The following is a 21,560-nucleotide window of genomic DNA, read 5'->3' on the forward strand; positions in this document are numbered from 1 at the left end:
AAGACTTTGGAAAAGGGCCAACAGCTGTATAAAACTGTGGGAGGGCAACACGCACTTGGGACCTTCCGAAGCATAGTTCCTGCTTCAGAATAAAAATTCCGTTCTACCTGCATCTTTGTGGCAGGAAGAACATGTCCTGTGTTGCTGATCACCCTCTCCTCCTCCTCCTGTTTGTCACACACTCTCATCCCTTCTCCCACTGGACTCTGGGTGTTGCATGTGTATGCTCCCTCCCAAGAAATCTCGGGCTCTGTTTCTTTTCCTTCTCACAGGCAGGAAACTCATCCTAAGACTAATATTTCTTTTCTATATCCCTTCTTATTACAGATCGGTTGAAGACAGAGCCATTTGAAGAAAATTCCTTCTTGGAACAATTTATGGTAGAGGTAGAGTATATCACGATAAAGATTTCCTTTCTCCTTGTGCAGCTTTGCTTTATTTTCTCTTTCCAGGTGCCTGAGTAGTGACTTGCATTTTGGGTGTTAGCCAGCTTGCGTGGTTGGAAAGTCCTTTCTCTGAAAAAGTTGCCTATAGAAAATCTGATAAAACTTGAGATGCCCATGGAGGAGATGGGGTGAAATAGGGGGCAAGAATATAAAAGGCGAAAGTGGGCTGGTCAACATTTGTAAAAACATCTCTGTTCACGTACCTAGGAATTTCATTTAGAATTCCCCGACCTTGGAAAGTTTGGTTGACCAGTTGATCAATTTTTGCTCGTTGAGATCTGATCACAGGTCTGGATTGTGGAGCAGGGGGGCTGGTCATTATTACTTGTCTGGGCCCCTCCAACATCCCGCAGCAGAGGAAGGTGAAAAGCACAGGGTTACCATTTGGGAACTGTCTTGTGGGCACAGTAGGCTGTGGAAAATCACAGTGTTTATACAAGGGGCCTGGCAAAGGAATGAATGGGGAGTAGATAATTGTGGCCTGTCAGAAGCTCCTGCCTAGGTTTCCCTTCTAAGGATTGAACTTGGCCAAAAGAAACATCTATTAAATGCCAAACAGGGGGAGTATTAATAATAGTGACCTTTGATAATACCAGTCAATATTGATCTTCTTCTTCTCTCTTTTAGGACTTGTTGGTTGTACAGTTAGTACCTTAGTATTATTGCCCTTTTTTCTAATTATACATGTGACCCAAGTTGGTACTTTACTATGTAAGCAAATAATGCTATTATAATATCATGTTCTGTATAGATTATTCATATTTCTGTCTTGTCATCTAGGCTACTTTGTAAACCCCTTGTGGACAGGGACTGTGACTCATATTTCTTTTGAACATGAAATTAATATTTTTCCCAGGGCTCAGCAGAAAACAGGTGTTCTTGACTTGGAACCTTCTGTTCTGCCTCTGTGCATTGGCTGAACAAAGACGCCATCATGCTTGGGGTCTTAACACAAAGAACAAAAAATGCAAGTTGCGTGCCCAGTCCATCTACTGAAGCAATCTAACTCTGGAGAAGAAGGAAAGGGTGCACTGTTACGTCTTGAAGTAGAATAGATTTCAAGTCTTTATGGGGAAAGAGAGACCATTAAACCTAGACTTGCCACAGAGAGATTTCCTCGGCCATTTTTCTGTCAGTTAGCTTCCTCTGTCTGTAAGTGTAGGTGTTAAGGAGGTTAACATAGGCTGGGGATGACATGCTGATTCCCTGTCTCAGCCCCTTAGTGAAACAATGCAAGACTTACTCTCAGCCCAGCAGAGAGGTCCCTTCCTGATCTGGTGCCCACAGACCTCTCTAGCTTGGTTTCTTGACATTTTTCATTATGAACTTTATGCTCCAAGTCACAGAAAATGACTTTGAATTGCCACAATGCCTTCCTCTAGCCTTTATGTCCTGCCACACTGTTCACTTTATCTATAATGCCCAATGCCCTGGCCTTATCTACCTCGTAAACTTCTATTAATCTTTTAAGTGTCAGCTTTGGCTTCTTTGGGAGGCCTTTCCAGACTTTCCTTGTAAAGATAATCCTTCTTCCCTGCTGCTATAGTGCCTTGGTTCCTACCTCCGTTTTACCACTTATAACTTTGTGATAGATATTGCTGTTTCTAGGTCTGCGAGACTATGCCTTTCTCCTCCATTGATCTATGAATGATTTGAGGACAAGGACTGTGTCAAATGCATTTCTGTGTCCCCAGCACTGAACAGAGTGCCTAGGAGTAGTAGGTTCTCTATAAGTTTGTCGACGAAGATGTTGATAAACCTGTGCTGGGGGAAGTTTCATGAAAGTTGGAGCAGTGTGTCCTGTGGATACAGTCCTGCTTGTGATGCCTGTATTTGGGGTCTTTGGTTATTCTTCTGGTTTATTTTCCAGCTTTGGATGAGTCAGTGTTCCCAGAGCCTCTGTTTTCTCATTTGTAAAATTGGAGGCTCGTCTCTTCCATGCTTCTGGGGCAGGGGGCAACCCCGCAGAGTCGAATGACATAGTGGCATATAGAATCCTGGTGCCAACCCAGGAGGCGTACTGGTGTTTTGGAACCAATTACGTCAGGAATACTGGTCTTCAAAGTCCTGGGCGGATCACACCGAAACCACAGAGACTTACAGAATTTTATGTATCTGCAAAGGACCTGAGAGACAGGTAGCTATAGTTTTCCGTTTCATAGACTAAGACATTGGGCCTCAGGCAGGGTCAGTGACTTGCCTAAGGTCATGTTGCTGTAGCCAGACATTTAGGGCCCTCTTCCATTTCTTGTCTGGGATCATCCCTGTTTTGTTCTGCCGCTCTAACGGGTTATACACACCAATTAGAGGAGGGTTAAGGGCTAGGGTAGTGTGGAATTCTTGCGATCTCCGGGATCACTGCACCGTCCTCTGGCATCACAGACTGTCCTGCATAGCTGCTAGAACCTGCTTCCTTGTGGGACTACAGAATTTCTTGGCCACTGCACCTTTTCAGTTACTCTGCTCGTCTGGGGTCCTACAAACAGGACACAGAAGGGTCATGGGGTCACCCAAGACAGCTGAAAGGATGTGCCATCAAAATAAGCAACATAGGAAGATAAACAAACCAGGGACAGAGAGCCCAGGATGAAGGTGCAGGGGGGCCAGGGCTGATGTCAGAGGGGCCATGCGGTCAGTGCTGGGGTCTGTTTTTCCTGGTTCTAGGCGAGAGGCCACAGAGATAGGGCACGGAGGGCAGTAGGACAGGGAGGTTTCTAGGATACTAAGGCCAGGAAAAATATTTAAGGGTTGAACAGGGGTTACGTCTTCATATTTACTTCTTTTGTTTTTTCATCCCTCCCCTCCTTAGAGCCTTGGATTTCGCATTTCCAGGGAGCCCAAGGGGGCTAGTCGATGGTGGCCTGACTGGAGGGGGCAACCTGGAAGTGTTCTTCGAGTCAGCTGGGTGGAGTGGCTTCTGGCATGATCTTCATAGAGGGAAGATTCCCCATAGAGAGCATCTCCTAGGACTGGGGGCTGGGAGGCACTGTTCGGAGTGGGAGATGAGTCAAGGAATCAGGGACTATTACTGCATTGCCCAGGAACTGTGTGAGAGAAGTTTAGGAGGATGGGGCTGGCATGGCCCTCTCTCACTCTGGTCCACTGGAGGGAGTTCCTTACCCTGGCCGTGTCCATGCCTTCCCCCTCTCCATCTGGTTGCCATCAGGCTGTGTGGCTGCTGGCAGCCTCTTTATTTATTTATCCCAGTGTAATGGGGTGAGGAGGGAGCTGGCCTGAGGCTGGCATTCCGAGGCCATGCCACTGAGCCACAGGCGGTTTGCATGGGTGTGTGAGTCACTGGGGCTGCATGCTGCTCAAACCAGACGCGGCCAGGCTCAGGGACAGCAAGCAGCCCAAAATAGAGCCCCGCCCTCTGCAGCTGGCAACCCCTGGCCAGGAATCAGCCCTTGACACCAAAACCTGAGCAGTTGCGTGAAGTTGGCTTCCTTAAGCGGGGGGGGGGGGGGGGGGGGGGAGGGGGGGCCTTAACAGCGAGATTGTCTCCTTCCCTGTCTTCAGAGGAGAGTATTCAGCACAGCAATCATTCCCATTGCTGCATGCTGCAGGCCTTGTCGATTTAATCTGTTCAGTGTAATACCGTCACCAGTTTCTATCATATAGTTGCAGTTATAGAACTATCACTGATTTGATTCAGCATCCTAAATGTAGCCACGGCCTTTGTGCCCTGTCTAGTTTTAGTTACTGTCTTCATTCCCTGTCCAGTTGCAACCTGATGCTAGAGCGGAGACTTGAAGTTATGAAGCTCTTCCCTGCTGCTCTTAGAAAGCTAGAGGTTACATCAGAGCGGCCCGGGGTGGAGGAGGAGTCCTTTAAACCTGGAGATTGCCGTCCGGTTGAGTTCCGTCGCGGACAGCTTCTGCTCGGTTTCCTCGGCTGGCGTCCCGTTCTTTACCTGCACCCTAAATGTTAGTGTTACTCGAGACTGTGTCCTTATTCCCCTTGCCCTTCTCTCTCTGGGTCATCTCCTCCAGACCCCCGTTGGACCTGTCACCAGTATACCACCAAGGGCTAATTTTGTGTCTCCGTTATGCAGCCCACATTTCTTTCTGCATATTTGACATCTCTCCTTGGATGTCGCACATTGCAGCATCCTACTCATGTCCAAAATAAATCACGTACTCCCCCCAAATCTGATTCTCTTGCATGTGCCTTATCTTGGGGAAGCATACGCGTATCCATTCCGCTTTCGAAGCTAGAAACTTGGGAGTTACCCACTTTTCTCTTGGGCCTTACTTTCAGAGCCTAACTTGTCAACTGTCTTTTGAATCTGCTCTTCTCTATTCTGCCGCCCCCAGCCCCCCACGTTTTCTGGTCTGACCTTCCAGCAGCCTCCTAACTTGTCACCCAGTCAGTCCTTATTCCCCGCCAGTTGAATTTGCGTTACAGCAGAGTGATCTCTTTGAAACAGAAACAGAAACCCGATTGCTTGAAGTCATTTAGTGGTCCCAACTCCTGGCATGGCACACAAGGGCGTTCATGCTTTGGTCCTCTTACCCTCTGCCGCCTGATCCTCTGCCACCCTCCCACACTGAAGTCTTGATGCCCACACATCCCTTGACAAGTTTGCCTGGTATTCTCTTCCTTCTTGTGCTCATGACAGACTCCTACTCAGCTTTCCCGAGTGCACAGACATCATCCCTTTTGTGAGTTTTCCGTGAGCGTTTTTCCTTTCCTCAGTCTTCTTGCAGGCACAGGTACACTCTCCTGCTATTCCCACAGCCCCCAGGACAGACCTCTGCCGTAGCGGTTGGCATAAGGGAGGATATGGAAATGAAAAGGAAGGATAGGGAGGGAGAAAATTGAGTTGGCTGACCTTTTCTCCTTTAAGTTTTTCCTTTATAAAGCTTGTTAATTCCTTCTTCTCAGTGTTTTCTTAACATGGCTTCATACTACGATACCGTCCTGCTTTTCTTCCTACTTCATTGTTTGTTCCTTCTCAGAATCTCTTGCTGGTTCTTCTTCTCCCTTACCTTTTTTTTTTTTTTTTTTTAATTTAAGTAATCTCTATACCCAGTGCAGGGCTGAATGCACAACCCCAACACCCCAAGATCAAGAATCACATGCTCCTCCGACTGAGCCAGCCAGGTGCCCCCTCCCTTACCTCTTAATGTTGGAGTGTCCCAGGATTCAGTCCTTGGTGATCTTATCTTTTTTCACCTTAGTGATCTCATGGAGTCCCATGGCTTTAACTGCCTCCTTGTTGACGAATCCTGAATTTAATCTCTATTCTTAGACCTTGCCCCCAAACTCTGGACTGCCTGCTCAACATTTCCACATGGAAGTCCAACAGAATCTCAAACTCAGCATGTCCAAAACTGAACTCCTAACTTACCCCCCAGATTTGCTTTTCGAACAACCTCCTCCCATTTTAGCTGATGGAAACATCACCCTTTCACTTGCTAGGGCCACAAACCTTGGAGTTATCCTTGACTTCTGTCTTTTCCTCACATCCCACATCTAGTCCATCAGGAAATCCTGTCGGCTCTGCCTTCAATGTACACCCATAATTTCACCTCTGCTGCTTCCAGTCTGGTCTGAGCCACAGTTGTCTCTTTCTTGTGTCATTGCAATAGCCTCTTTACTGGTGTCCCTGCTGCTACCTATGCTCCTGTCTGGCCCATTCCCGATAGAGCAATCTTACTAAAACACAGATCACATCATGATACTCCCTGCTCAAAGTCCATCATTAGCTTCACATTATGCTTCTAGGGTAAAACCCAAAGGCCTTACGGTGGCCTACAAAGCCCTACGTAATCTGGACCTCATTACCTTTCTGCCCTTATCTGCCACTTTCTTCTTCCTTTACTCCACTGCACCCACACTGGCCACTTGCTGGTTTTCTAGCTGTCTAAGCACCACCTGCCTTTAGTCCTTTCTGCTGCCTGTTTCCTCTGCCTGGAATGTTCTTTCTTCAGGTACTTGTGTGGCCAACTTCCTGACTTCCTTTATGTCTGGATTAGTTCTCTATTGCTTTATAACCCATTACTCCAAAATGTTGTGGTTTAAAACAACAAACAGTTGTGGAGGACCAGGAATTTGGAAGCAGCTTAGTGGGGTGATTCTGGTTCAGGGTCTCTCGTGAAGCTGTAGTCAAGACGTTGGCTGGGAGGGGCTGGAGGAATCACTTCCAAGCTCTCTCATGTGGCTGTTGGCAGGAAGTGCCATTGCCCTGTCATATGGCTGCTCACGTGACATGGTCCTGGCTTCCTGCAGAGCAAGTGATCCCAGAGACGGCCCAAGACCGAAACGGAAGCTGCAGCCTTTTTATAACCTAATCTCAGGAGTGATAGTGCCTCACTCTCTTGCTGTAATCTCTTCATTAGAAGTGAAGCACTAAGTCCAGGCCACACTCGAGGGGAGGGTAACTAAGCTCCACCTCTTAAGGGGAGCTGTGTGAAAAATACAGTACATGGTTTTGTTCAAATGTCACCTTCACAATGGGGTTTACGGTGAGTATCCTATTTAAAATTGTAAGCCACATCCTTGCCCCTCTGCACATGGCTCTACTTTTCATTTTTTCCGTAGCACTCATCTTCCAACATCCAATAAAATTTCCTTATTTCCCTAAGCTCATTGTTCATGGTATCTTCCCCCTATTAGAATGTGGAGCTGAGCAAGGACTAGGGTGGATGTTTTGTGCACTGGTTTATCCACAGTGAATGGAACAGTGCCTCTACACGCAGTAGGCACTCGGTAAATATTTGTTGAGGGATGAAGGCATCTTCCCACTCCTCTTTATCTTCCCTGTCTTACGAACAGGCTATGAATTTATCACCTGTTGGTAGCCTGAGACCCAGATAGCCCTCCTGCAAATAGACGAGTAGCCTAAGGAGAGGATTGCTGTCGGATTACCATTCTCCTACCTGCCTGTTTACTGGGAGATAGTCCCAACTTCGGGATAAACTATAAGCCTTGAAACTTTTATTACCAAGAGCCCCCAGAGCCTCTCTTTTAGACCCAGTTAAGAAATGAAATATCCCAAAAACCAAAAGAAGAAGAGCCTACCAAAATCCTGGAAAGAACGTTAGTCATACAGCCAAAAGCGAGTTAATAAGTTTCCTCTTTCCTCAGTCTTTCCTCTCCCTGGGCTCTTCCTCCACAGTTAGAAGGGCTGCTCAGCTACCATATGCCTGGTAGTCAGTATGTAGAGGAAGACACAGGACTCGGCGTATGTTTTTTCAGTATCCTTCATGGGCATTGTAAAGCAGGATAAGTCTAGGGGCATGAGACTGTCCTCCCATCGCGTGTGTCTGTTCTCTGGTCTAGAGGAACTTGCAGTGAATTCATTCTTCCGGGATTCAGTGTCGTGCGTGTTCATACAGGGGATGATGTGATCATCAGAGAGCTCACTATGCTTAATGAATGATAATAGGGGCCACAGTCGTGCTGTGATCGGAAAAAGCTTCCTGCAAAAGGCAGTACTTGATCTGGACTTTCGTGTTGTTTGGGGTTTTGCTAGGGAACTAGGTGGAAGGCGTTTTAGCTGGGAAGCACATGGGCGAAGGATATAAAGTCATAACGAGTGGGTGAGGATTAGCAGAAAATAAGGTTACCAAGATAAGAACTCGAGACTAGGTTGTTGGGGGGCCTTAAATGCTGGGCTGGAGGATTGGTACTTGATTCTGAAGGTAAATGTATTTCAGCTTTTTTTCCTGCTGGGAATCCATTTATTTGCCATTTTCAGTCCAGTTATGAACATCTTTCGTTACATGCTGTGATTCTCAAACAGGCTCATCCCCTAGGAAGGAGTTATTAATTCCTTCTCGCAGTTATTAATTACTGTTATAGATAGTGGGAAGCCGTGGGACGTTTTGGCTGGAGAACTGACATATGAAAGCGATCTTTGGGAAGATTAGGCTGTCAGTGGTATGCCTATGTGAGCTGAAGAACAGTGGTACTATTGCCAGACTAGGGAAATCATGGGTGGGGCTCAATTAAATCTAATCTTGGGCCTACAAAGGAATGGTTTTCCTTATTTAAAACACAAATCCACTAGTATTTGAGCTCTGGAATGAAAATCTCCAGGGAGGAAGGGATGGCTGCATATATTTCTTAGCTACATTTCTTGGGAATTTTGCCTCCTCTTTGGGCTCTTCTCAATGTGGTTCCTGTAGTCACCGTTGAGTCCTGCTACCAGCGGCCACCACCTCTTTTCTTTTTGGCCCCAGAATATATTAAAAGGCCTCTTTCCTTATTTTCCTTTTACAAAGCATTATAGGGGCTTATACTTTCAAAAGAAAATTTATCAAAAATCTGAGCAAACAGAAGGGTACAAATGGGATACAATTACGCATATCCAAGAGACAGATTTCTGATTCTGGGAGTCCTGATAGTGAAACACTTTATCAGTTTCCAAATTCTCGTATTCTAAAAGCCTCAAAATCAAGTGTTACTAACTCAGATGCCTACAGGGGACAGGCGTACAACATAAATATGTGTATCAGGCTGGATATAAGACAACAGAGATTTGTAGGGGTCTGCGGAAAACGGGATCGCGCATGCCCCTGTATCTAGCTCCAGATAGGCTAGCACAGCTTACTGGACACTGTTCTGGGGAGCTTGTGTAGCTTACTTCATTGAAAGGAAGTTACCAACTCCTAAAATGAAAACTGTTTTGTTTTTTTTTTAAAGATTTTATTTACTTATTTGACAGAGAGAGAGACACAGCGAGAGAGGGAACACAAGCAGGGGGAGTGGGAGAGGAAGAAGCAGGCTTCCCGCGGAGCAGGGAGCCCGATGCGGGGCTCGATCCCAGGACCCTGGGATCATGACCTGAGCTGAAGGCAGACGCTTAGCGACTGAGCCACCCAGGCGCCCCTGAAAACTGTTTTTTTATTTGTTTTCTTAGCTCCACTGAATCCACTTTTACTCTCTCATTTGGTTTCATTCTCATTTCCAGTCTGAGAAATCCACTTAGTTCAGAATTGAGTTGTAAGGCAGTGATGATTGAGATCTTATTTCTGGCAAACATCTAGCCTCCTTAGGCCTAAACTATAAGCTTCTCGTACCTCTGAAGCATTTTGCAGTGATTCACATAGCTGAGTCTGTCTCCTCTTCCCCCGGTAAAGGAAGGGTTTCATAAAAGTCCATTCATTACATTATGACCATTAAACAGTGCTTCAGTCTATAAAAAAAATGATGGCTTCTATATCATCAGAGTTCGTTTAAAAATATAAGATGAAAGTCTTTTTCCCATACATGTTGGATTTAAATTGACTGTAGGACCTACAAGTGGGAATGCTCAGGGAAACATTGACAAAGGAGTGTTGAAGCTTTGGTTGAGAAAATCTGTAGAAATAGAGAGATCTGGGACTCTGCTGCAGAGGAGAGATATTTGAAGTCATGAGAATGGATGCATTTTTTTTTTTTTTTTCTGAGAAGAGCACAGAAAAAAGAACAAAAGTCCGGTGGTTGAGATTTGGGGAACAATCATCTTTGGAAGGAGTAGTAGGAGCCAGTGAAGGAAGTGCGAGCAGATAGAAGAATCTGAACAGAGTAGAAATTAGCCAGGAAAAGGGAACAGACAGTTGTCAAGTGCATCTGTGCATGTGTCAGACACAGTAGCCAGGTGCTTTATCTAACTTATAACTTTTAAATCCTAACAGCAAACCTATGAGGTTGCTGATATTATTCTCATTTTAAAGATAAAGAAGCAGAGGCTCAAAGGCTAAGTAGTTTGTTTCAGGTCAGCTCACCCTATTTGCTCATGTGTCTTTACTGAAATCCTGTGCTCTTCCTGTCACCCTGGAGGGTGATCCACAGCACCACATGTGGGAGAGAGACCAAAGAGATCGGGTGCCTGCCGGCCCAAAGAAAGACCATAGCAATTTGTGATCTTGGGCAGTATCCGCAGATTGCAGGCAGCTGGAGGAGGATCAATTGATAAGGCAATGAAGACCATGAGTATAGAACTCTCGACCGGAGAAGTTTCACAATGAAAAGGAAGTGAGAGCGAGCTGCTAAGCTAGCAGTGGCTTAAGCAAAACCTCTTCTAAAGATGGAAAGACGCACGTGTGTTTGAAAGCAAAGAAGAAGCCACTGGTAAGGGACAGACTTAAGCTGGTGAAGGGGGGACGACCGTGTGAAAGCAAGGAGCTGCAGAGTTGAGCACAGTGGGAGAATTAGTCCTTCCTCTGAGATTTGCGGATGGCATGAAGGCACGGGCTATGTTTTGAAGCAGGTGACTTGATTTCCGCCTATTTCCATCCTCTTTCCCCAGAAGATATAGCCTTTTCATTTAAGAATTTTAAAGTCCTTCCCAAGGGCATTTAATTCTACTTACTTAAACAGAGAATCAGATGGTTCGTTCCGTGACTTTTCTGTTAATGACCAAAGTACCGAAACTGACAGAAGTATCAGCTGTGTTCTTTCCCTCTTCTGAGCTCCCGTGTCCCTTTGTGTCTTTCCTGTGTCACTTACCACTGCAGTGCCCTGTAGGTAGGAGGCACAGAGTAACCAGTGGTTGTAGCTTAAAGGTCTCGGCTTGGAAGATTCTCTCACGCTGATAAATGTTGTCTCTGGTTATAGAAGCAAAGAGGGAAAACAAAAGTATCAAATGACTTACCTTTAAGTTTTCCTGATGTGTTGGCTTCATAACTTTAGCCTTATCCCTGAAGTGTTCTCTTATTATGGCCTTCACTTATGGGTGATACTTCTTTTGGATAGTGAGCCACATTGAAAAGTGAGAGGCTGAATCCCATAGGTTCGCAGCTTAGCTGTCCGGTGTGTGCAGAACAAGACGTCAGGACTCATGGGCATCCTTACTATCTCCCATAAGGGAATCATCAAAGGAAGAATTGCCAGAAAGTCTCAGAAAGCATTTTATTTTTTTCATTCTGTACAGGAGATCTTTAGTCTATTTGTTTTCATACTTAGAAGTTTAAATTCTATGTGGATGGGACATTTTAAGCACCATTGGAAATATTAAACATTGTGGAATCATGCTGAAAAGTGAAAACATGGTTTCTGCCCTGGAAAGATGAACTTTTGAGGGAGATTAGACCACTGAAATTTACATATATACAAAGGATATTCTAAATACACAAAATATATGTTACCACAGAGGGAGAAGAAATAGATTGATTTGGATGGGCTCTGGGCTTTGTAGCAGGCTAGTTTGGACGAGGTATTTCTGGAAGAGGTGAATCTTGAGCTAAGAGTGCGGAGGGATTTTGTGTGGTGAGTGGCTGCCGAACTAGGTATTTTATTCAGTTACACAATCTGAGAGGCTCTCCCTACGTGTGGTGGTTTGAGGGAATCCTTCAAGAGCTCCTTGCCTTCTGTTACTCTTAGGCTGGAAGCCTGAGCAGCTCTGAGGCCGTACGTTGTCCTCTTAGAATCTTTTACTCCACAGAACCCCTTCTAGTTTGGTGTGAGTGAAGCTAGGAATGGGGGAGGTGGGGAGCTTTGAGACAAGATGACAATACCCTTTGGTCTAAAGAAGGAATAGTTGATGATTGTCTCAGCATTCAGTTTTCTGCAGCCCCAGCAGCTGGGGGAAGAGCAGAGGGAAGTTGCTGAATTTAGTGGATAACAAAGGAGGGGCACATCTCAAGTAGAGTGTTCTCCCCCCTCCCCTCCCAATTTGGGGTAAGCTCTGATATCGAGGTAAGTAAGACTCAATAGGAAATTGGATGAGATTAGCTATCTATGGAAGTGACCTACCCTACTGTTTGTAAGTATAGTGCTTATGAGGCTAGGTTACAAGTCTCCACTAGGGCCTAGGTGAGGCCTTTAATGAAGGAAATCATGGCATCTCAGATATATATATATGTAGAGAAGATTAGAGCCATGGAATTTGGGGAGCTGGAAGGGACTTTATCAATCTAAGAATATATCAAACCTCTTCATTTGACTTTTGAGGAAATTAGGGCCTACAAAGATGAAAGAACTCTGATGTAGACCAACAGTGGTAGATCTTGGCCCCAGGACCCAGGGCTCTGAACTTCTGGTCCGGTATTACTCCATCATATCCCATTGCCTTGCCACATGCTACACAGCTGCACTTGGAACTTCAGGTGGGCAGTAGGCAAGACTGAGACCCGTTGGTGAGCATTATGGAGACCTCACTTATGTAAGAGATGGCAAAGTGGTCCGTGGCTAGCGAGCTCTGCCCCAAGTACAGCCTCCTCTCTTCCTCCACATCCCTTTCTTCCAACCCTTAGTCTTGCACACCTCTAGGCTCTTGGAAGCGATCTGAGAAAAACTGTTACATAATTAATTCATGAGGTCTGAGGAGCAGATGTGCTAGCAGAGGGGCAGAGTTGTATAGAATGAAAAACGAAAACCCAAAACTAAAGAATAACAGTTTATCGATGTATCTAGCAGAGTGCCAAAACAGTGATATAGTAATGGGGATGAATGTCTAGTTTTTTTCCACAGTGTATAGGAACTCTCCCATAAAGTCACTTGCTACTTTCTCTTACCTTTTTTCCCTGCATTTAATAAATAGCACTCAGGGGCGCCTGGGTGGCTCAGTTGGTTAAGCGACTGCCTTCGGCTCAGGTCATGATCCTGGAGTCCCGGGATCGAGTCCCACATCGGGCTCCCTACTCAGCGGGGAGTCTGCTTCTCCCTCTGACCCTCTTCCCTCTCGTGCTCTCTATCTCTCATTCTCTCTCTCTCAAATAAATAAATAAAATCTTTAAAAAAAAAAAATAAATAGCACTCAGTGTTTATTTGGCTCCTCAGGAAAAATCAGCTGAAGACAGTTTGGTTACTGATATGATAGAGCCCCCACCTTATAACCTAATACACTGGCATTTTAATTTCTAAAGCGGTGTCCTGGGTGATTTTAGTTTGCATTTTTCAGCTCTCTGGAGTCCGATTATCCCTAAGTGAACTAATGGAAACTGTGCTGGGGACTCCGGACCTTTGGTGACCCTTACAAAGTACAGACTTCCCCTGAGATGCTGCTTGAACAGCTACTTGGGGGTCTCTCAATCTGCGTCTGTCTGTATAATGCCTCCGACATCTCTTCCTGCAGACACCGGATAGTGGGGGCTCCTCCAGCCATCTTAGAGGATCAAGCTGGGTTTCGAAGCAGCCAGGTAAGTACTTGGGTAGTGCTTACTGGAGGCTCTGGCTTTTGTTCAGTGCCCTCGGTGGGCCCGACCCTACCACCCCTTCCGTCGAACCTAACACCTATCCTAAGAAAACCTGCCATCAGTGTTGGGGCTTTGTCCAGCTGGAGAAGCCCTTTGGGTGTGAGTGGAGGTGTGGAAGTTCTGACCTGGAGGAGGTCTCTCTCAGCACTCTCGTAATTTAGAGTTTTCCATTCTTTGACTCCATCTACCAGCGGAGGAGGGACAGATTGGCTCTTTTACGCTCTTTGTTTTCTCACACCCATTTTAGGAAATTTAGTGTCAGAAGACTTCCCAGAGTTTTGCTTCCCAGGTCTAGAGAGCCCTCATTGCTCACAGTCCAAGGTTCGGTTCTAGCTGCACTGACCTGGTCAGACCCACCTGGATCAACCAGCGGTGAGAGTCAGACCAGTAACCCATCTCTCCTGAAACTGCTTCTCTCTCAGGCCTCAAAGCCTGAATCAAGCGACCATTGTACCAGCCTCGTATCGGGGCTCAGAATGTCAGTTTTCAGCGTGTCCTCGTATATAAATATAGGTCTCTCTAGATATAAAAAGTGAGAGAGTCTGTAAGTCGCTTTTTTTTTTCTATACCCCCTTTCATGGGGCAAGCTAATGAGATGCATATCATTAAAGACCCGATGTTTTGTGGGACGGAGCCTTTTAAACTGGATGTGCCTGGCTTAGTCATGGCAAATATTTACCAAAAAAAAAAAAAAAGGGACATACCATATAAAATTAGAGTTCTGAAAATAGTACTGAGAGAGGGAGAAAGAAAAAAAAAAAAACAAAAAAAAACCCAGGACAGAAAATACAGGCCAGTCTGTTTGGGGAAAAGGGAAAAAGAGATAAAATGAGAGAAACCTCGGCAGTAAAAACAGCATCTTGGTAAACAGACTATAAAAAAAATTGTGACCTGCTTTCTGGCAGCCCTGGCGGCTGTCGAGCGGGTGAAGGTGGCAGAACCGGCGTCTGTGTGGACACATGGTGCCCGGGGCGCACGGCTCCCCTGGCCGCGCAGGGCGTTAAATTTAGCCACATAATGATGGGCCTGAGGACAGCCTCTTGTTGACCACACCATAATTACTGCTTCGCTTTATGAATTTTATTTTGCTTATTCTGTTTCCTCCTTCTTTGGCATGAAGGGGGCCTGGAGTGGGGGGAGTCCCGCCCCCACACCCCTCCCCTTCCTGGACAAATGAGTCTTCATAGAAACTTGGACTCTCAGGCCATCAGGGTAAAGAGTAACCTCCCTTGATTAACCAGAAAGGGAGAAAGGTTTCTGGTCCCCGAGCCTCTTGATTTTAGATTATGATTTAAAGTCGTAAGTGGAACTTGCTAGCCCTGCTTCTCAGAGCTCTCGGAGAAACTATTCTGAAGTCGCTGGTCTTAGAAGCCCTTCCATGTGAATCTGAGAGCTTGACATCCTTACTCTGTTTATAAAACCCCAAAAGCGAGGCTCCCAAGTGTTGTTGGATTTTTTTCCTCTTTGGTCCGAAGCTCCCTTGCTAGCTACTTAGAATTTCAGTTTTGACAACATCATGCATCATAAAGAGATACGTTGTTTTTTATATATCTTGGTCTTGGTGATAACTGGGTTCTTGAAGCTGAGGATCTAATATAATCAACTCTGTTCAAGTAACATAAAAATACTTGTTTAGGATAGTCTGTGGAAACCTCAAGTATTATTCTTTGGGGACACTTGACGCCGATCTTCCCGGTTTTAGAGTTAAAATAGTGTAGTTCGCTAGAGCACACCATGGCTTTTGTCAGAATGGTGCTCTGAGGCTTCTTTGCTTTATCTGTAACTCTGGGGAAGGGGCCGGGAGCCCGTAGTCTCAGACCCAAAGTACCATACAGGGGAGAGGAAGTAAGCTGTAGAGAGGGTATCAGAAGTGTTGCATGGAGTAGGTTTTGGGTCATTGGGGGTGAAGTTCTTGAATGGTGACCTAGGCTGGCAGCTCCCTATGGCCCCACAGTGGCCCTCCAACTGAGGAAGTGGTGGAAAAGGAAAAGCAAACAGAGGTTGTGGTCAGGGTACTGGCTTGTCTGTCACTGGCCAGGACTGTCCTGTTTGTGTGTCAGGGACGGTTGGGCTCCTCCCGAAGCCAGGCAAGAACGTGTCAAGGAGAGGCTTCTTGCAGTTCTTGTTTTCCCAAAACAAAGGAAACTCCTTGCATTGCTGGAAGTCGCGTGCTTGGATGCTGAGTTTGTTATTGCCTGATAACCTGACCACCAACTCCTGCCCTCCTCTTCACCCCATGTGGCCAGTGGCTTAGCGGGAGCAGCTTCCTGTTCCTCCTCCGAGGCAGCAGATTCACTCCCTATTGTACCCAGAAAGCGGGGGGGGGGGGGGAAGGAAGAGGTAGCGCTCCTGTCCCCAGACCTACCCTCTGCTCTTCCCATGGAACCTTCTAGAACAGTGCTTTTCAGAGTAATCTGGCACATGTTCTTACTGTGCCTGACTGATATGCAGCATGTGCCCCATGTGATATGCAAACCATTTTGTACCCTGTTCATTGAGAGGAGTCCTCTTGACCAAGTGTTTGGATGTTATGGCAATGTCAGATGGCTATGAAAGTTTTTACATGCTTATTAAACTCAGTCTCCATACTTCCGTCATCATGGGCTAGTTGCAGAGGGTTCATGCACCAGCACCAGTTTGCTGATCACACTTTGAATAGCATTGTTCTAGAACCGTAAGACCTAGTGAGGTTGAGCTATTTCCTATTGGACATAGAGAGGTCCTACCCTTAACCTGTTCAGTGGGCGATGAATAGAAAAAGGAATTTTTTTTTAAAAAGATTTTATTTATTTATTTATTTTGAGTAAGAGAGAGAGAGCGCGTGTGCGTGAGCAGGAAGAAGGTAGAGGCAGAGGGAGAGAGACTCTCAAGCAGACTTCATGCTGAGTGCAGAGCGCAGCGGGGGGCTCCATCCCACAACTGTGCGATCACAACCTGAGCCGAAACTGAGTCAAACACCCAGCCGACGGAGCCACCCAGGTGCCCCTAGAGAAGGGAATTCTTAAGGAAATTTCAGGCAGTAAGAAATGATCTGATCTCAGTTGCCAAGTCATGCCAAAGAGCTCTGGTACTGAGGTGGAAGTTTGAACTGGCTGATTAAAGGTTTCTTTCCTGGTGCCAGGGTTTGGTGATTCTCATGCCAAATGGTAAAGCCAAGAGGTGAAATTAATGGCCTTGATGATTTTCCTGCAGGGTAGTGATTCTAAGTCTTCAACTGTGGCTCTAGATGACTTACCAAGGTAAAGAAAGAAAAGGGGGGGGGGATGTTTTTCATAGGATTCATTTACCAGTCTGTCATTTTCATCTAGATATGAGGTCTTTCTTATACAGATCGATCATGTGTTTGGTCAGCATTATCTTAGTCTTCTGTTAAGAGGCCACCAAATTGTTTCCAGAGGTTGAGAGATCTAGGATTGAGAAGAAAAGTAAATATTGGCAGAGTTGGTGGAATTCAAGTAAGAGATAAGAGCTGGGCCTTGGATTAGAACTGTGGGTTATTGGCAGGCCTAGTTGGAGAGTGGGGGCTCACAGCCCCGGTCCGGAGGACAGCGGGGTGGAGAGGATTGGCCATGCAGTGAAAGGTTTGTCTTTGCCAGAGAGAGAGAGAGCAATAGGGCACTGAGAGGGAAGACTATTTGGAAAGTAAGCCAGGAATTTAAAGGACTGGAGAGTTCCGGGAGGGAGGGACTGGGAACCTGCTAGGTTCCACCCTTGCTAAAGGACAGAAGGAAGAGAAGTAAGCCCAGACTCACCTCTGTGCCTTTTCTCTTTTTAACACCCCACTCAGCCCAGGGATCTGCAATCAGGAAAAGAAGCCAGGTGGAAGCTCTGATTAAATCTGGTCACATGTCCCTGCTTAAAACTCATTGGTGGCTCCCTCTTGACCTTAGGATAAAGTCCAAACTCTTTAATAAAACCATTAAGACCCTTTATGATCTGGTCTCTATTTACCTCCCCCACTTCATCTCCCACTCTTCTGCTAGGCCACACTCACTCCCCATCCGCACTTCTACCCTCCATACCGAATCTACACTCGAGGCACAGAGCACTGCTGTGTTCCCAGAGCCCATTATTCTCTGTCTTATCTCTTGTCCTTGGCACACAGTGTTCCCTCTGGGAAGTCCCTGCCACCACCAGCAGACCTTTTCACCTGGATAACTCCTGCTCCTTGTCTGGATTTCAGCGGGGATGTCACTTCCTCTGGGGAATTTTCCCTGGCCCTCTGAGTTCAATTAATTTAGTTGCCTTTCTTGTGTGCCACTTTATTGGCTGTATCATAGGCCCTGTCACATTGCATTGTAATTGCTGTTTATCTGGATCCCTGCGCACCCCTGCCTCCCCCAGTGCTAAGTTCCCCAAGGGCAGGGATATTAGCGGTTTTATTTAACTTGTCTGATCCATTGTAGGTACTCAGTACATTTTGTGGTGTTATATATTCTGCAGAGACATTTTGCCTTTATTATTTAATTTGATTCTCTTTTAACTAGCAGGTGAAGTGAGCAGGTTTCATTGAATAAAATTCAACACAAATATATCAATCACCTACTCAGATAAAAAGAAGAAATAAATCTACCTTTTTTTTTTTTAACTACACTAGAGCCGCTTCAGGATGAAGAGGTATGGTGGCTTAGTTCAGAGAAATTAAGTAGCACTGTGTCCCACAAGTAATTGCAGTTGAAACCAGAACCTCATCCTTCGACTTTGTAGTACAGAGCTTTTTTTCCTATCTTCCCCCTGTCGCAGAGGTTCTGTTCTAATAAAATATATTTGAGAAGGGAGGCTATTCAGAGAGGAAAAAAGCATCCCTGTAACTCTTCTTAAATCTGCCCACTGAAACACAGGTCTGAAATTGTAGAAAGATGGCCAAGCACCAAACTGGATTACCCATCACATAGAAGGTCAAGGAAAAGTGTCAGGACTGTGAGACATGGAAATATCTCTGAGACACAGTTGGAGGGGAATCCTCAGTCTTGGAGAAGGATCTGAGAAACACTGACATTTTCAGCTGCCAAAATGTTTTCCCCGGGGGCTGCCCTGAGAACAGGACAGCCAAGTGGGGTGAGGACCGAACTGGGGGACCTGGGGGGACACTTGCTGACCCTCTTCCAACTCTAGCAGTTTCTCAGCCACTAAGCTAGTAAGGTGGATGAGCTAGAACCTTTAAGGCTGCCTCTCAGCCGTTTCTATTCTTCAGCTCTTGGGGGCTGGAAAGAATGGGTATCCCCCAGATCATCAGAAACCTAGTCTGTAGGCAGAGCTGGCCACAGGGCCAGGTTCAAAATTACTCCTGCACCCTGGCCTTGGGGCAGGGAAGAGCATGGCCTGGGTTCTCTCACCGGCAGGGATCAGTAGTACATTCTAGCCATAAGGGGACCCAGACGCTCTTTGTCCAGCAATGTTTTCCCAGTGTCTCCTGGGGAGTGATTCAGGGCCAAGGTGACAGTGGGTTTGGAGCCCAGATGAAAGGATTGCAGGGACCACAAGACAAGATCCCTTGTGTGGTGGCCGGCTGGAAAGAGGAGGGAGGGGGTTTGTGGGGGGGTCAGTGACGCAACTCCCCTGGCTTGTAGGGACGGAGGAGGAGAAGGCTCGCGGTGTGTCTCCTTATAAAGAGGCCCTGACCACATGAAGCAGGGGGTGAAGGTGATCCCACAGTGAGTCACCCAGGAAGGGACGCCGTGTGCCCAGAGCCCAGAAGAGAGGACTTGTGGATTTCCCACTCTTCTATGATTTTAGGCGTAATACAGTGGCTTTCGCCACTCAGGCTACACTGCTTCCCTGTCTGCCTTCTAGCCCAGTCTTTCTCCTCGCTCCTCATTGTCCCTGACGTGCCTGGGTTTTGATCTGTCAATTTGTTCTTGATTTCTGTAGTTGGTTTTTGTTTTTTTTTTTTAACTCCGAAGTTTGATCTCTACTGATTTCAAGAAACCCCAACCATACTACGAATTGTATTTCCCTTTGAGAAGATAGTCGGGTGGCTCTTTGCCAAGCGTGGTTGTTCTTAGATTGTGTTTGCTTTCCTTCTTATCTTAAACCAAGGCAGGTATCATATCCTGGACTGGAATCTGAAGGGATTCGAGGGGGCCCCTGGATCCAATTGCCCCTCAGTTGAAAGCAGCTCTAGTCTGGCCTTTATTGAGGTCTGGGACTGCAGAGAGCTCTGGGGAGTGTCCCTGTAATCAGCCAGCCACCAGCCCCACACTGCCTTGTAATAAAGCAGCTCTATATTTGTTCTGTTTATAGTCTCCTCTGTAATAATGCCACAGCCCTCACTGCTCTCCCTCTTTGGGGAGATTTTCTGGGTAATAGAAAATTTTGAAATGTTAAAGAGGGTTGTAGACTCAGAAAATGTTTTTTATCTAGGATGTGTCTCACGTTGGGAAGATGCCGGGGAAGTCCGGGCAGCCAGTGAGCACGCTCCGGGAGGAGTGTGTGGTGGTGAGCGTGTGGGGTGTGTGTGTGTGTGTGTGTGTGTGTGTGTGTGTGTGTGTGTGTGTGTGTGTGTGTGTGTGACACTGTGGCCATAGGGCCCATGCGTGCAGAGGGGAGGTGTGCGAGAAGCCGCGGGTGCGTGCTGTGTGGTCACGGGAAGTGTGGAGTGCGCAGCCCTCGTGCTGGTGGTGAGTGGAGAGCGTGGTTGGAAGGGGGATGTGAGGTGTGCAGCAGGGGCCTGTGCGGTGATGGAAACCCCTGTTTTGGCAAATTTCAACACCGTCGGGTATGGAGGATGGCGACACCTGGGAGCGTGGCCTCAGGATGGAACATTCCATTCATTCCTTCAGTGTCCCCTTTCCTGTGGCCCCAGCCACACCGTCCTGTCTTTCCTTCTCTTCCTCCCAGTTCCTCGTCTCTTTCTCTGTTAACCGGTAAGAAGGTAGAGACGGACTGTTAGGGAGAGGGGGTGAACAGCAGCCACCTCGGTCTCGGTTGGCGAGAGCGGGCCTGACGTCCCAGGCTGCCAGCTTTGAAGTTGACTTGTGCTTTGAATCCTGGGAGTTGTCCTCGCCAGGGCTCCTGCTAACAATTCCGATTCCTCCTTTCTCCCTCTCAGTCTCTACCTCTGCCCACCTCCACCCCCACCCCCACCCACCCCCCGGATTCTATAAATACTTTATTATATGGCACTAGTAAAACTTCAAGTATTTCTTTTTATTAGAGCTACATAATATGGTAATTGTGTGACAGAACACAGCTCCCGTGAACGGCCCCCACCCACTTCCTAGGTGTGGCCTCTCACCGCCTCGGCTTGGGCTGGGCCCACAGGCCTCTCTGTTCCTCTGGAGTGTGTGCGAAGGGGGCTGGGGCAGCTTTTCAGACAGAGCTAAGGGGTCAAGGCCTTTGAGTAGGATCAGGCCAGAGGCGTAAAGAGGTGCTTTTCAAGTTTTAAGCCGTCTGTCCTGGTGTGTGAGTACAGCAGGAATCTTATTACTAGCATTAATTCCAGTCAGTGCGTGAGGCCAGTCAACCTGCCTTTCCTTTTAATAACATTGTCGTGTGCCATAGAAGGTGTTGAATTGAGACCCAGGACCAGGGGTGCATGGGTTTCTTTTGTTGACTCTGGTTCACGGTACTTCTTATTTATTGACTTTTAAGAGCGGTCATCATTCTCTCTGGTGTCTCCTGGGTTCAGAATCTGGAGGTGCTGAAAGAACCCGATCCCTCCCATCTCTTGCTGCTTCAACCCTAGAACATCTTCCTTCTTAAACCCGAGTCATCGGCCTCTGTGTCCGCTAGTCTCATGGGAGGTGTGGAGCAGGAAACACTGCAGTCTGTGGTTCTTTCCTTACGGTTACCATGTGATCTGCTACCGGTGTATTTTGTTGTCTAATTGAGCCTTATTATTGATTCTGGTTTTTGTCCAATGAGAACAGACTTTGAACCTTGCCTGTACCCCTCTGTGTAGCTATGGTACCTGTGGGTCCCCACCAGATCCTCCCTTGCATTGCACGGGACGTTTTTGCATCCTTACTTCTGCGAAGCTTGAGGA

The 21,560-nt window shown here is 46.7% G+C and overlaps 1 protein-coding gene across 1 annotated transcript in view; it reads left to right on the forward strand.

The window, feature by feature from the left end:
- NHEJ1 (non-homologous end joining factor 1) overlaps positions 1 to 21,560 on the forward strand; it is a 77,102-nt gene that overhangs the window by 10,286 nt on the left and 45,256 nt on the right. Inside the window, exon 5 of the mRNA XM_028092173.2 lies at positions 328 to 386. Coding sequence (XP_027947974.1) covers positions 328 to 386 — 59 coding nt within the window. The remainder of the gene's footprint in view (positions 1 to 327; positions 387 to 21,560) is intronic.

This window comes from Eumetopias jubatus, unplaced genomic scaffold (assembly GCF_037043125.1).
Source record: "Eumetopias jubatus isolate StellerSeaLion01/CBP00866 unplaced genomic scaffold, mEumJub1_p1.0 scaffold_3, whole genome shotgun sequence".
Classification (NCBI taxonomy): domain Eukaryota; kingdom Metazoa; phylum Chordata; class Mammalia; order Carnivora; family Otariidae; genus Eumetopias; species Eumetopias jubatus.